Below are 14,591 nucleotides of genomic sequence, written 5' to 3'. Positions count from 1 at the left end.
TCTGATTCTAAATAATCCTTGATAACTATCACGTGAAGCTGCACAGCAGCAATTCTTACTTTCTTTTGGATGAATTTAACTTCCTGAAAAGCAAGCTGCTTCAAGAGCCACCGGTTTAAGACAGAGCTAAGCACAACAGCGGAACACGGGATTTGTTATTTGAACGAGTTCTACACTAAGATCTTAGCAAGAAACAGCTACAGCGAATTTACATGGCATCACAACACACTAAAATAACATCTGGTAAAGGCATGTGAATTGTATAACAGCATTTCTCTCCTCAGAATTCCTATTCCTACATTTTAACCTCAGCAGCAGGCCAGCCACGCTGCTGCAATGGTCACTGCTTAAGCAACGCGACATCCTCAAGCATAAGGCTGAGCACTGCCAAAAATCAAGGCTCTCTTCTAACTTGCTTTAAGCTCAGTGGAGTGACAAAACCAACTACTGATTCCAGTAAGAAGATGAGGGCAAATATTACTGAGGAGAACAATCTCTACTTGCTCCAATTGCTCCTCCACTTATTACCACAAGTCAGAGAAATGATAGACCTTGTTCCCTCAACTCCCCTCCTAGGCCTGTGGCCCCTAATACCTGCACAGCTACAGAACAGCTGAAGAGCTAACGACTTGCTCGGTATATAGAATTTGAGATGTACAACTAGTTTTAATATAATAGAATGTTCTGCAAAGTCCTTCCCAAAGATACACCTCAGTTTCAAACTACACAGTGTGAGGAATAAGCCATGCAGACTGATTTCTGCCTGTTCAGTGATCTGAGAGCTGTGCGTGATGGAACATCTCAAAACAGACCAAACTTTATCAATTAAGTTTCTTTTAGAACATTGTAACAACAAATCCTCCTTCCCCAAGTCTCTAATATAAAAGCAAGTACGTGTGTTTATTTCTACTGGGTTCCCCATGACTACTTCAAAAATCCTTAACCTTCCAGGAGTTGAAAAGAATTCACGCACTCGAGCAGCACAGTGTAGGGTCAGCTTCAGCGCTGCTTCTCTTGAGAGTCCAGAAACTGAGCATGCTAGATGCGTTAAAAAAAAAAATCCAGTCTGGAATTTTTAATAAATGTTATCAAAGTTAATAAAAGGAGCGCTTATGAGATGCACAAACAATTCACTGAGCCACCACAGACACAAGCTGCCAGCAGCAGACCAAGAGAACCTTGAGAACAAGGGAAAGAACACGCATGTGAGCACACAAGGACTTTCCCCACTGCAGAAAGCTTTGAAAAGAAAATCTATGCAAGCACTAATTAAACTGCTGACAGGAGCGAGTTTTACTTACAGTATCAAATACACCTGATCACAAGACCCTTTCTTCACTGTCCAGCTACCTTGGAAAATTCAGTAGCTTACATATCTCCAAACAGTACCCTTAGGCTGACAAGATTTTGTTACCTAAAACACTGGTTAAACACGAACTTTTGTCTCCTTTTGAGCTAGAGAACTCTCTGTCACTCAAAAGCAAAAAAAGGACATTGACAAATTTAACAGTTCTTTTCAAATACAGCCCTCCAACATCAGGAATAAAACCAGGATGTTTGGCTCTGGATGATAAAAGAAAGGAAGATTCCAGCTTTATTCTTCACAGAGTTCTCTTGTGGGAGAAGAATTTTCTACTCCATTTTAATAATCAAATAGTTTGGGTCAGAAAGGACCTTCAAGTTTCTAAACCCTGCTGTGGGCAGAGACACTTCCCACTGGTTGCTCAAAGCCTCATCCAGCCTGGCCTTGAACACCTCCAGGGACGGGGCAGCCACGAATTCTCTGGCCAACCTGGGCCAGCACCTCATCACACTCACAGTAAAAAATTCATTCCCAAAATCTAATCTAATCTCCCCTCTTTCACTTTAACACTGTTCTCCCTCATCCTGTCCCTGCACTCTCTGATCAGGAGCCCCTCCCCAGCTTTCCTGTAGGCCCCTTTAAGTACAGAAGCTGTTCTAAGGTCTCCCTGGAGCATTCTCCTCGTCAGGCTGAACAAGCTGAACTCTCTCAGCCTGTCCTCGTACAGGAGGTGCTCCAGCCCTTTGATCATCTTTGTGGCCTCCTCTAGATTCACTCTAACAGATCCGTGTCTTTCTTGTGCTGAGGACTCCGGCACTGAATGCAGTGCTCCAGGTGAGGTCAGCCTAATGCTTCTCCAGGTCAGAGCAGAGTGGAGGGGAAGAATCACCTCCCTTGACCTCCTGGTCACAGCCCTTCTGATGCAGGCTCTAGGTTCTACCCGGACACCACTCATACCCAGTAGCTACATTGGGATAGGCAGCCAAACTGAATTTCATGTTTAGTGGCTGAAAATATAAGGAAGTATACGAAAAATCTTCCTGAATATTTGTAAGATTTTAATTTTGAGGCAAGAATTATCAACTTCTAATAACATTTCTGTTGTTCACTACAATTCCAGCACATCGTATCAGCTACAGGAGCTACCAAATACATCACTACCTATACATAGAAGAATATAACCTGTAGGAATGTAAGCAGGAAGACACAGGTCATACACAACATGACAACCTAGGGTTGCGTTTTAACTAGTGATCACCACAGCATGGGTGTTACTAAAAAACAACAAAATAAGCAAAGACCACAGATTCCTAGAGGTACAGAAATGAATGACAAATATAGCATCAGCACAATGAAAAACTTAAGCAGGTCCAGTCTGTGGTCACAAGCTCTGTCTTGAGGGAAGCCCCATGCAATTTCTCAGTTCCTCATAGGTCATCGTATAATTTCAGCTTAACCTGATACACCTCAGACAACTACAGCTGTCATTTTCATTATGTAACATCAAAAACCTAAAGCAGAGAGGTACAGCAGTTCCACCTACACTGCTGAATATTCTGAAACTCTTCTACACAGGTGAGGCAGAGCAGCTTTTCAAAACACTGATACCAAAAGCAGAAAAAATTTGCTTTTTCTTGTTAAGAGTTACAATGTCATATGATGTGACAGGCAGTTTCCACTTTAAGATGTGATTCCCATTGGTGAGACTTACCTGAGTAAAAATATTGTGCGTCTGGCTTAGAATCCACCTTCCATCAGCATCAGGAGCTACGAGTAATTTCAAAGTCCCTATGTAAACATCAGTACAGAGGGTCCAAAAGTGTGGATCATGTAAACTGTAAACTCCTTGCAGCTGCTGCACCTAAAATAAAGCAAATTAAAAAACACATATTTCAGAAAATGTTTATCAGTACTATGTTTTTTCAGAGAAAACTTTAGAAAAGCAGATGCATTTTTTTACTTCTACTTCACTTTGAAACTTGTGAAATTTCACTTAAACACCTCATTACCATCTCAGTAGTTGTAAGGAAGGTGAAAGCATAGGGGCTGTATGTAGCTATCATCATTTTGTATCTTGCTGCATTTACATTCTACATGTATTTCTGAAATAATTTCTGGTAACAGTGTCCAAGAGAAAAGTCACAGTTATTAAATTTTAGAGGGCGTTCAGTTAGAACCACAATTTTTGCAAATGCATGAATTTGCCCATAAAACATTTGTGAGAGAATCTAACTATTAACTGAAATATATTTCTGTAAATATTTTACGAGGCCTTAGGTCTCTCCTGTCAAACCCCTTCTTTCTCCTCTGTCCAATTTTAGCAAAGCTTCCATGTGACAATCCTGTAACTTCCTGAGGAAAGGTGGCATTTCTCCAAGTGCTTTGTACTAGCTTTGCAAAGGGGCTTCAAATGTACAAGTCATGGCACAGTAACAGAGAAGTTAAACAGGAGTACCAGGAGAGATCAAACCCAGAGTAACCTATGTACTCGTATAAGCACACTTCCAATATTATTCCTTCTCACTTGACAAAAGACAGAACTAGGTTTTGAGGGAGACAACAACTGAAAACAGAAAAACATCAGGCATTTCGTAACAGCACAAAGTACTCTGAGAGGAAAAGCGTCAGGATCTGTTTTTCTAAACAAACACAGGACATTTTAAAACACAAACTGAGTTGAAGCTATGTACAATTTAGGACTTCCAAAAAGTAAGAAACAAACTGGTACCCTCCATTTGTACAATCCAAGGAACCTTTCACAGGCATTGGTGGAAAAACATTGCAAGAAACGCTCATACACACAGCTGAGGCTCATTCAGTCAGCAGCTCGATCGGAAGCAAAAATGGCCTAAGAGCTCACCCTCTGATAGCACTGAGGCAGGGCATTTTCCAGGGAAGGAGGAGTTCGCTGCATCAAAATTCCAATGGATTCTTTTAAAAGTGGAACAATACTGGAAAAAAGAAGAAAAAAAAAAGTTAGCTATTATTACATTTTTGAAAGATGCAGAACAAGAGCAACTTCACATTCCTTAATGCTCTTTGAGAACTGTTCTTGTTTCATCAGAAGCTGAGAAATTTGCCATGAAAACCTGGTACAGAAAATAAGATTGTCAACATCACTATGGTGCCTCACTAAAGGCAAGGTTACTTCTCCCCCTGATTTTCCACAGACACAACTGGTGGACAATCACAAAAGATGATCAACAGATTAATCGTGAGATTTGAGATGAAACCTCTTGGTATCTTAGAAGTTATACAACGAAGAAGCTGATAAGTGCAGCTCAAACCTAAAACCTTCAATGGCAATAACTCACATCAACCATAAAAATATGCATTTTTAAATGGTTTTTGCTTTTGTGTTTCACTTAAGGCATATTTTTCTTCTGAACTCAGATAATAATGGGGAGATCATAAAACAAAATTAGTACAGACCAGTCCAGATATAACAGAGATATTTTGCCAGAAAGAGACAGCTTAGCATATTCTTGAAGTGAACTAAACTTAGGGTCTCATCCAAGACCAAGGATTAAACATTTGGAAGCAATTAGAGGTCCCCTCCCGGCCAAATCGTCTTGTTGAATCAGCAAGCTAAGATGACACTTAATGCCCTTTATCATTATTATTACATTCCTCTTTTTCTTCCAATAACTCTAGCAGACCGGTAAGCCCATGCCCTGAAGCGACCACTAAGAATTTATACTCTTACAAAGCAGTCGGTATGATGAGTTTTTGTTTAGAAGTACTGCATCATGTCTGGCTTAGCAGAGTATCCTATAGCCCAATACTGAAACTTAAATAGCAATCTAATTTCCAGAGCATGCAAGTCACCTGACACTGCAGACCAAAAGTGATGATATATTTCAGAAACCTCAGCACTGGCATCACAGCTGGAGTACACAGAGTGATGGGATAAAAAGCAACCAAAATACATTTGTAAGAGATGAATTGGGCTGTCTGTTAAATGACACCACAGAATCTTTGTTTAAGATATCATGAAGCAATGTAGAACACACTGCCTAAACCAGGTGTATGTCTGCAGATGGTGAACAGCGTGGAGTTCACCATTCCTGGCCATTTTTAAAGACATGGTTGCATTTGTACACGGAAGCAGGGCTGGCTGATCGATTGCTCAGCTCACTCCTTGGCTAATCCTTAGCTTGGGATGGGAGGGAATTACAGAGTGTATGACTCTTGTCTAATGAACCTCTGGAAAAAAAATCACCCTAAAATTAAGTCTCCTTGCTGACACACTGGTTATTCCAAGCAAATCCACTGCCTGATGCTCTCCATCACATGGCCTCACAGAGGAATCTGCTACAGAGGAATCAGTTCAAGTATAGAAGCAGCAAAGAGGGACAGGTAGAAGTTGCCTAAACTGGACCTGTCACCAAGACAATTAAACATTTAGCAATTGAGTAACTGTCAATCTGTCTAAAGGAAGCTTAATGGGAGTGGATTACAGAACTTTAGGGAAAAAAAATTCTCTTATCAATAGGTCCATCTCACTAAATAATGTCACATCACAGGGAGCTGGAGCTGCCAAAATACTCCATCATTGAATTAATTTCAGTTTAACTCACTATTTAAAATGCAAGTTTGCTTCTTAATAAAAACCTTGAAAGACCAATACACAAGTTCAGGACGCAAACTGAATACAAGGCTTTTGAACACTGACTTCATCTCCACAAATTTAACAAGGATCCTGTAACACATGCATCCAAAGGCTTCAAAAAAACCCCACTCGTACATGGCTACATATTTTTTCCCAGGGAAAGGATTAAAGGAATGGAAAATGCAGAAGCCTGCCTTTATATTGGAACATGCCACTAAGAGTGAAAAAAAAAAATCCATGAGAGTAATCTAACAAAAAGATGACTGAGTTGCACAAGTAATTTACATTATTTGATAAAAGTGACTGACATTATCTGATGGAATGGAAATTAATTAGCAAGTAGAAGATGTGGGGAGAGAGAGAGAGACTACAGAGATCTAAGACTAGCAGGTTGGGCATATTAACCCATTCCAAAAAGGAAAGTGGTCAGTGAAACTGGTTGATTCATTTTGGAAGAGGATGCACATTGAAAAGAAGAAGTGAAAACCCTGTTAGAGAGCTCTTCAGCTGAATACGCATTTAAAATTAAGACCAGCCGCAGTCTGAAAACCTTCAAGGTTAGGTCTATGCAATCAGCAGGGTGTGTACAAGCACCAAAGACTCTCTCTCCTTGCCAGGCCATGGGGTGCAGTTTTAAACAGAAAGTACTGTAACTATTTGCTCAAAATCAATGAATATAACAGGAGGTGAATGGGGGAAGCCACTCCACTCCTAGCATAGGTGGTACAGCTTAAAAGATGGTCTCCCTACTGGCAAGACTTCACCTATTCCATGTTTTTGTAATGACTCCACAGTAAAGCTTAAAGAGAGAAACCTCTTGCACAAGGTTGTAGGTTGTTCAGCTACAATTTGCCTTTTGCAAAGCTGAAAATGCAAAAAAACAGCTGCAATGATGTAGCATGCTCTCAAATGTTGTCAGAGCACAGCAGCCCATGCACGTATCTCTGCATCCAAAGGATGCAGAAGTAAGTTCTTTCTCTAAGCCAAACTGATATTTCAAACTATAGAATTTAGTCTTCTGATGTCTCAGGCTTTCCATTGTTTCATGCATACTACTGAAGTACAAAACCTTTAATTAAAACCCAAAATTCCAGACAGCATGCTCTTTTCTTAAATGCTAACTAAAAAACAGTATTACCTAATCACCAGGAGGCACTAGAAATGTTAGCTGCATCTCATGTGACTGAAGAAAACATCAGGAAAGATGATGATACCAAACAGGCTGAAAATGTGGTCAGAGAATCTGACCAAGCTTTCCTTTTTTTTTGATTAGTCATTAGTGCAGAATAGACATGGTTTTGTCTGCAGTAACCATTGCACTGGTACTTCCTCCTTTTTTTTATTTTCAAAAGGATTATTGACAAAAATAAATAATGCTGAATTCTCACCAAGCAGAGAGTTTCCTCATGCATAAGCAGTCTGTAAGCTTTGCTGTAAAGCAGAAAGAATTTTCCAATTGTCTCTGATTATCAAGCCTTAAATCTAAAATATCACACTCTCACAAGACAGCAGAATTTGAAAGGGGTACTAACCCACAGCAAGAATCTGGAGGTAAACACATCCTCTACAGAGGCCCCAATAGCAAAAGCAGCTACTGTGTGCAAAATGTGTTAGCAGCACATCACACTTTCACACACAGTTACAGAGGAAACGAAAGGTGTTCATGCAGATAAAAGACACTGACATGAACCTGATAAATCCAGCCTGTCACTACTACACATGGTTTGATTAACAATGAAGAGTGAAAGCATCAGATGCTTAATCAACTCACACCACATTCAGATAATACAATACTCCTACCCATTTCAGTCCCGTCCTGTTGATGGCACTGTTATTAAAAGCACAGCTAGCCAGACTCTGGCATCATCACGATCTTGGACAGAAAGGCTGAAAGCAACCCCAGGGTAAAGAACCCTTTACACAGTCATTGCAGGCAAAGCACAGCAGGAAATTCATTCAACACGCTCAGCACTACAGAAACTAGAGGATACTTACCACAGATTTTGTGGAAGGTAAACAAACACTGCTAAGACTTAAGACAAACTACAGTTCTTCAAATTCGATAGCTGAAAATCTACAGTCATGTAAACATCTTTGTCCCAGCCACCATCCACACCTGCTGTGCCAGGAATGCCTGCCTGTTCCAGAACTTCAATAAAATTTTTCTATGGCCATTTCAGTCAGCCTGTAGGCTTTGCTCCAGACAAGGATCACAGGTTTAACATTTACTTTTATAACTCTGAATTATCTGTTCTCATAATAATCTAGTAGTTTGATTCTCAAACAAGGCTGGCAGGTGCTGTTACCCTGCAAATAAATGTAGTGCAGGCCACTTAGGAACAACGGCTCAAAACAACACTAACAAGAAGCTGGGGGAGTTTTGCTATTCAACACTACTTCTGAATCTTCGTGAATGAAAGAGTAATTTTTTGATACTGTTACATCCTAAGTGTTACAGGCACATCATCCCCCAAAGCTCTTTCATATCAGACCACGTTCAAGCAGCTCCACACTTTATGTAAAAATGATGTAATCCATGGAAACAACTTCACTAAATGACTGAAGTAAATTGCTTCAGTTCTTTGACCACCTAATATGTAGTCTGTGTGCCCTATCCAATCTGGCACCGTATTTAGTCTGCAGTGCCTTTCTAGAAACATGTGGCTCTAATAGTGGTTTCGGACAAATTTCTTGCTTTATACCAGAGCTGTGGTTTTTGCCGGGGGCCTAATTTCACATAGCTGATCGAAATACTAAAATTGCTTCAACATTTCAAAATAACGGCTTAGAATCCTAAGGCTGAAAAATAAATGAATGCTTAGTTTTAAATATTAAAAGCAGTTTAGAGACTTGAGAAATTGTTTACTGATTCAGGCACATTAAAGGATGAGAAAAACATCTTGGAAAAAAACTTGAAGATTGCCAACCTGAAAACACAACTTTCTACAGCAAGTAAAAGCATAATGAGTATTAACTATTTCTATACAATGCTACTGAAGACCGGCTTTTACTGGGATGTAGACAGCCGTAGTCTACCAAAGGGAAGTGACTGATCCTACTTCTTGCCACTCAAGTAAGAGCTACCCAATCTCTGCCTCTGCTAAGCTGAGAAGTGTATTCGTCAGTGAAAACAACCTCAGAAGAATCCCACGCCAGATTTTCACTGTGCAGCCAGAATGTCCAGCACTAACTCACAGGGGATTAGGCAGAGAACATGCCACCTCAGAGCCGCTTTAGCTGGCGCAACAACACCGCTCTGCACTCACATACAACAGCTTTGACATTCTACTGACGTAGTTCCACAGAATGGAGTAAGGACTTGTGTTTCCTGCCTTTATTCCCACTTTGGATACATGAGTATCCCAGGAAGAACATAGATTAAAAAACAAAACAAAACAAAACAAGGGAGCTTTTGGACAAACCTAACCCCTACATACACCCTGCACACTCTTTGAGTCAAACTCAGACCATTAAGCAAAAACTTGGAGGACACATGATGGAAGTCAAATCACTACCAGGTTAAGCGGTATAGGCACACTTTATTCAGAAAAAAAGGTAAAAAATAAACTTCATTAAACCCTCAAACAACTGAAAACGTACCAAATACTAAAAACTAAATTCCCTTTTTACAGATAGATTTCTCAATTTTGGTTTGGTTTTCACTTTTCAAGTGACATTTTCTTGAAGATTTCCTTGCTAAATAGCAAGCTATTAAAATGCTCCTCAAAAGAGTCTCATGAACCTCTAACAGCATCTTATCACCCTCATTCAGCTTTTAATCTGAAACAAACTGTATGTGAAGAATCAAAAATATCACTTTACTCACAAGTTTACGCCTCTGCCCAACACCTGGACTACACAAGATGTTCTATACATATTCCTAAAACATACACATCTTGTATTTAAAATCTAATGACCCGTGTAAACACAGTGTCATCAGACTTTCAACAAAATCACAACTTTCTGCAAAGGCATAAATAAATTGCAACAGCTACATAATGACCTTAAAGTATACCAAAAATTTAAGTGTACTATGATATCCACATTTTGATTGAATATTTGCTTGGACATGCAAAGTGTAACATCCTAATGCAGATTTACTGAAATATATTTTTTAATTTAACTATATTTAATTATCAGCTCCAGAAAAATGGTAAAATTTAATTGCAAAGTATCTATTTTTGTAAAATTTCAGACAAAATTCAGTGAGATAATTATTTTACATTTCAAGAAAATTTCTATACACACTCCGATAATAAGGCATTATTATAATGCAGCTCTATGCAAGCTCGTTCCAGCTGGAAAGCCTGCTAACTATTAAGACTAAAACCACATCCAAAGCGATATTGTAATCTAGACTGGTCTGGATCCTTCCCTTAGAGGAGAAAGCGACCAACCAACATAAAACCTCATTTATTCATTTATATTTTATTGGGAATTTCCAACTTACTGAAAATAATTTGTTAAATGTATAATTTATTTTTGTATGCCACCAGCAAGGCTTCTAGACTGAAACATTGAGAGTAGTGTGATCTTGTTATCTAAAAATTAGCAGAAAAGATTCAAGTCTGGGCCACTCTTGCACCAAGACTTTAGACTCATGTAGCCATCTGCAATATTCACAACTCCTTCCTAAGACACATTCCTGATGATAGAAAAGCACCGTACTACAAGCAAGTCTTAATCCAACCAGTAATTTGGCATTTGAGAACAAGTGACAGAAGGTCAGCACAACAAGAGCTCAGAGACAGACACATAAAAAGACATTCTCCTAGGAAAGAAAACTCCCTCCCAGATAATGAGTTGACAGCTAAGAGCAAAAGCACTTCCACAGAGATCTTGACATCTCCACTGCTTTATTTTAAAGCTTCAGAGTACTCAAAGACATAGAAGGAGATCCATACTCAAGATTTATTTTCATGAAGAGCTGTTGGCTAACATTAACAGCAGTAAGGAGAGTAATGCCTGCTGTGGTTCATCGGTTAATAATAATGTGGAACCAGATGTCTAAGCAGCTAATTAAAATGGAAATAGACAATTTCACATACTTAAAATGTGGAGTCACGCAGAAGAGCTTTGGAAGATCAGCAATAAAACACATCATTATTCAGCTCTAAACCAATCAGCTGCAGTACTCTTGTAAAAAGAGACAGCACCTTGGGACTTTGGCACAACCCTACTGGAAAGCAGCAAAGCTTTACAGTCCCAACCAGCAGAAAGTCCTCAGAGAGCATTAAAACTTTTGGACAACTTTAGTGGACTGGCTTTTGCACCTCTGGCTCAAAACTATGCTTGCTTTATTACAGCCACAAAGAACAGATCCTGATTTTCAAACACACATGCACGGGTCCCCTTGTTGGGACACACATGTGCTGTTAACCCACTCCACCTTATCAGCTGATTTAACTGGTAAAAGGGACACACGTGGCCTACTCTGCACAAGTAAGATTGACAAAAGTTCCCCTGAAAGAGCAGACAATTACTTAATCTAAAGATAAATCCTCTCAAAAAATTATTTATCGAGGTCAAACAGGCCCATATTTACGGGCAAACAGGCCCATAGAAGTGGCCAGGAATCAATGACTGAAGTGGCAAGGAATCCCTTCACTGGGTATTTATTGCACATCCCCCTCTTCCCCATCTCAAACCCACAAGTACCTCAATTAGCAAACAGTTTAAAAAACTAGACACAGCTCTTGCCACTGCCACTTTAAATTCTTTTTGCCAATAATGTTTTTCCCTCTCAGATTTTAGATTGCATAAAATTTCAGCATAATCTTTTTGCCTAAGTTAGATTTAGGTGACGTGAAAAGATTAAGGACAAAATTATTAAATATCCCAGCAGTCATCACTTGGGCCCCTGTGTTACTGTTACAAGCAATCACCTTGTGGAAAATAAACAAACCTTTTGCTTTAATGCCAGAAGAGCGCTTCAAACACAGAGCAGAGTGAAGAATAAGGCAGAATAAACAATGGGTTTATGTTCAGAAGCATAGATGAAGATTACTAAAGTGAAAAAAAAATCCATAAAAGGGGTCTCAAGCTCTCAAAGAATACCCTTCCAAAACTGCTCAATATCTTGTTTACAATCTTGTTCAAGTGCATCTCAAGCAACACCATCAGTAGTTAAGCTCGTAGGACTGCTTAAAATAAGACCCAACACCTACCCACACACAATCAGTGTTTGTTCCACTGCTGTGCCAGGATGTGTCAGCCTGCAAGAAAGGCAAACTTGCTTCTACTGACTATCAGGCAGCTGACTGCACTCCATCAGCATAACATCCCTCCAGACCATTCATCACATCATGAAGTAACAGGCAGAGGTCTGCTATCAAGTCAAAGACATCAAACTGAACTTCTCCGGCATTTTCAGTACAGAATGTAGACCTCAAAAGTTCCTCCTAACTATGCTAGAAGACCTACAAACAGCTTTACTGCGAAACCTCTAATGCGCTACATTAGGTGGTCTTCCAACCTCTGTATGAATGGAAGAAAAAAAATTTTTATTCATGTGGTGTTTTCTGATCAGTGCTCCACATGTGCTTTGCTGTACACAAAGCCAGGCCCTTAAAATACCAAGTGTATGGAAAATTGTGTTTTATTCAGCTATTACCTCAGCAATAATTTCTTTCCCTTGGTAACCAGCACATTTTCTTTCCTATTTTTTGAGATCTCAGTAACAGAATTAGTTTGTTAATAATTTGTCCTTTATGAAATTACAGGAGGTTTAAGTAAAAATATCATGTTTATATTAAAGGGTAATTTCACAACGATCTGTAGCACACAGATTAGCGTGGGCATTTAGTGCCTGACACACATTGCCCCATTCTGATACCTAAGGAGATTCACATCAATAACTCTGTCAAGGCCCATGCCAATAATTCTGTATAACCATGCCATGTACGATAAGTACATGCATAAGTAGCTGCAGTTGTCTTTCACCACTGCTGAAGAGACAGCAACGTTCAGTTACTGGGTTGTAACTGGAGTTGTGGCATTCTGCCCTGTGACACCATTGAAAGCGCAGCCAGAAAATACTCAGTAACAGCATCACTGGATGAAATGCTTACTTGTCCTGTCTAATCCAAACAGCTTCACATTTACAGTGACTCTGGTAAGCAACAACCAGGAAAATCTAGAACCACTTGAAGCATTTCCATTAGATCTTAAAAGGAATAAGAATGTCTCAGAATACAAATACGAAGCAAGAGACAGTTCTTGTCAGGAAAAAATCTACTAGCCTTCATTTGTCAAGGACAAGGGCACATCCTGTGCCAGCAGGTTCAACTCTGCTGCCCTGAAGCCATTCTGCTCCATTTACTGGATACACTGGTTTACATAAGCATGCACTAAATACAGAGAGGAAGCTTTCTACAGTTTGAACATGAGAGACATTTTTATAGCATTGTGCAAACAGGGGTAAAACACGCAGATTTAAAAGCAAAAGTTGTAGCAGTAGAAAAGGAAAAGAAAAATAACTCATGTAAGAGCACGTCAGAACAGCTGTACAAAAGAGAAGTGACAAATCACTCTTAGAAGAAAAGCAAACATTGTAAAATATTAACATAACAGACAAATTTTTATTCTGAGCAGTAATTTGTGCTGTAACTAGCATCAAAAATACTATCAAATATCAGTTACAGCAGCTCTTACCTGACACCTATAAGTATTGCTATCAGCATTGAACAAATAGGATCTGCTATCATTAGACCATAGTTCTGCATCAATAAAGCAGATACAATTACACCAATACTTCCAAGCGTGTCTGCAACAATGTGTAGAAATACACCTGTAAGAGATGAATTGATATCATTACAACTTGTCACTTGTAAAACTAATGGAATACTTTAAAGACAGTTTAAAGAAGAGTTGCAAAACTAGATAATATGATTTACACTTGTTAAATCCATGGTCAATTTTTGGTCAAACAAACAGAGCAATCATAGGATTTCAATATATTTTTAGGACACAGAGCATTGGAAGGATTTACATTATTTCCTGCATTTAGCAGTAAGGGGCATTTCACGGCATGGCTATTAACCTAAGCAGTGATTAACAGATGTAACTAATTTTTTTCACTCAATACCCTTCCCATATTATAGCAAAGAAACTCATGTTCCCTGATGACTATGGAAAATGATGAGTACTGTATAAGATGAAAAGATTGCTAACACAAACAGCTCTGTAAACTTCAAAATATGCCGATGTTTCATTGGCAAAAATCTTGTAGCAATTACTTGGCAAAGAAATCCAAGAAAAATGGTTTTGAGAACCAAACAATACTGCTAAGACAACTACACTCACTTTGAAGAATAACACACTACCTTAAAAGACAAGGAAAGAAGCACTTTGCAGCAAGCTAAAATTTAGCTTTTGGAGCTCTCTGCTGGCAATGACAAGAACAGTCATTCAGAAATACTTTTTTGAACACAATTCTCCAGACTAAGGTAACTCCCCCACCACATCTCCAACAAAAAGTAACCCACAGCTATAAATCAGCTCTTTCATGATCTTTCCAAGTACTGGGTCTGGCTGGGATGCAGTTAACTTTCTCCATAGCAGCCTGGATGGTGTTGTGTTTTAGGTTTGTAACTAAACCCGCTGATAACACAACATTTTAGCTACTGCCAAGCAGTGTTTGTACAGCAGCAAGACTGCCTGTTTCTTGCTCTGCCC

The 14,591-nt window shown here is 39.2% G+C and overlaps 1 protein-coding gene across 2 annotated transcripts in view; it reads right to left on the bottom strand.

The window, feature by feature from the left end:
* The window catches only part of SLC30A7 (solute carrier family 30 member 7), a 32,964-nt gene that overhangs the window by 5,279 nt on the left and 13,094 nt on the right, over positions 1 to 14,591 (bottom strand). For both annotated transcript variants that reach the window (XM_069862219.1, XM_069862218.1), the window contains exons 8-10: positions 13,569 to 13,704; positions 4,164 to 4,254; positions 3,015 to 3,164 (exon numbers count right to left, since the gene is read on the bottom strand). In XM_069862219.1, the coding sequence (XP_069718320.1) occupies positions 3,015 to 3,164; positions 4,164 to 4,254; positions 13,569 to 13,704 (377 nt within the window). The remainder of the gene's footprint in view (positions 1 to 3,014; positions 3,165 to 4,163; positions 4,255 to 13,568; positions 13,705 to 14,591) is intronic.

This window comes from Phaenicophaeus curvirostris, chromosome 8 (genome assembly GCF_032191515.1).
Source record: "Phaenicophaeus curvirostris isolate KB17595 chromosome 8, BPBGC_Pcur_1.0, whole genome shotgun sequence".
NCBI classification, from domain to species: domain Eukaryota; kingdom Metazoa; phylum Chordata; class Aves; order Cuculiformes; family Cuculidae; genus Phaenicophaeus; species Phaenicophaeus curvirostris.
The sequence above is the reverse complement of the archived record's forward strand: the minus strand, read 5'-3'. Positions and strand labels throughout refer to the sequence as shown.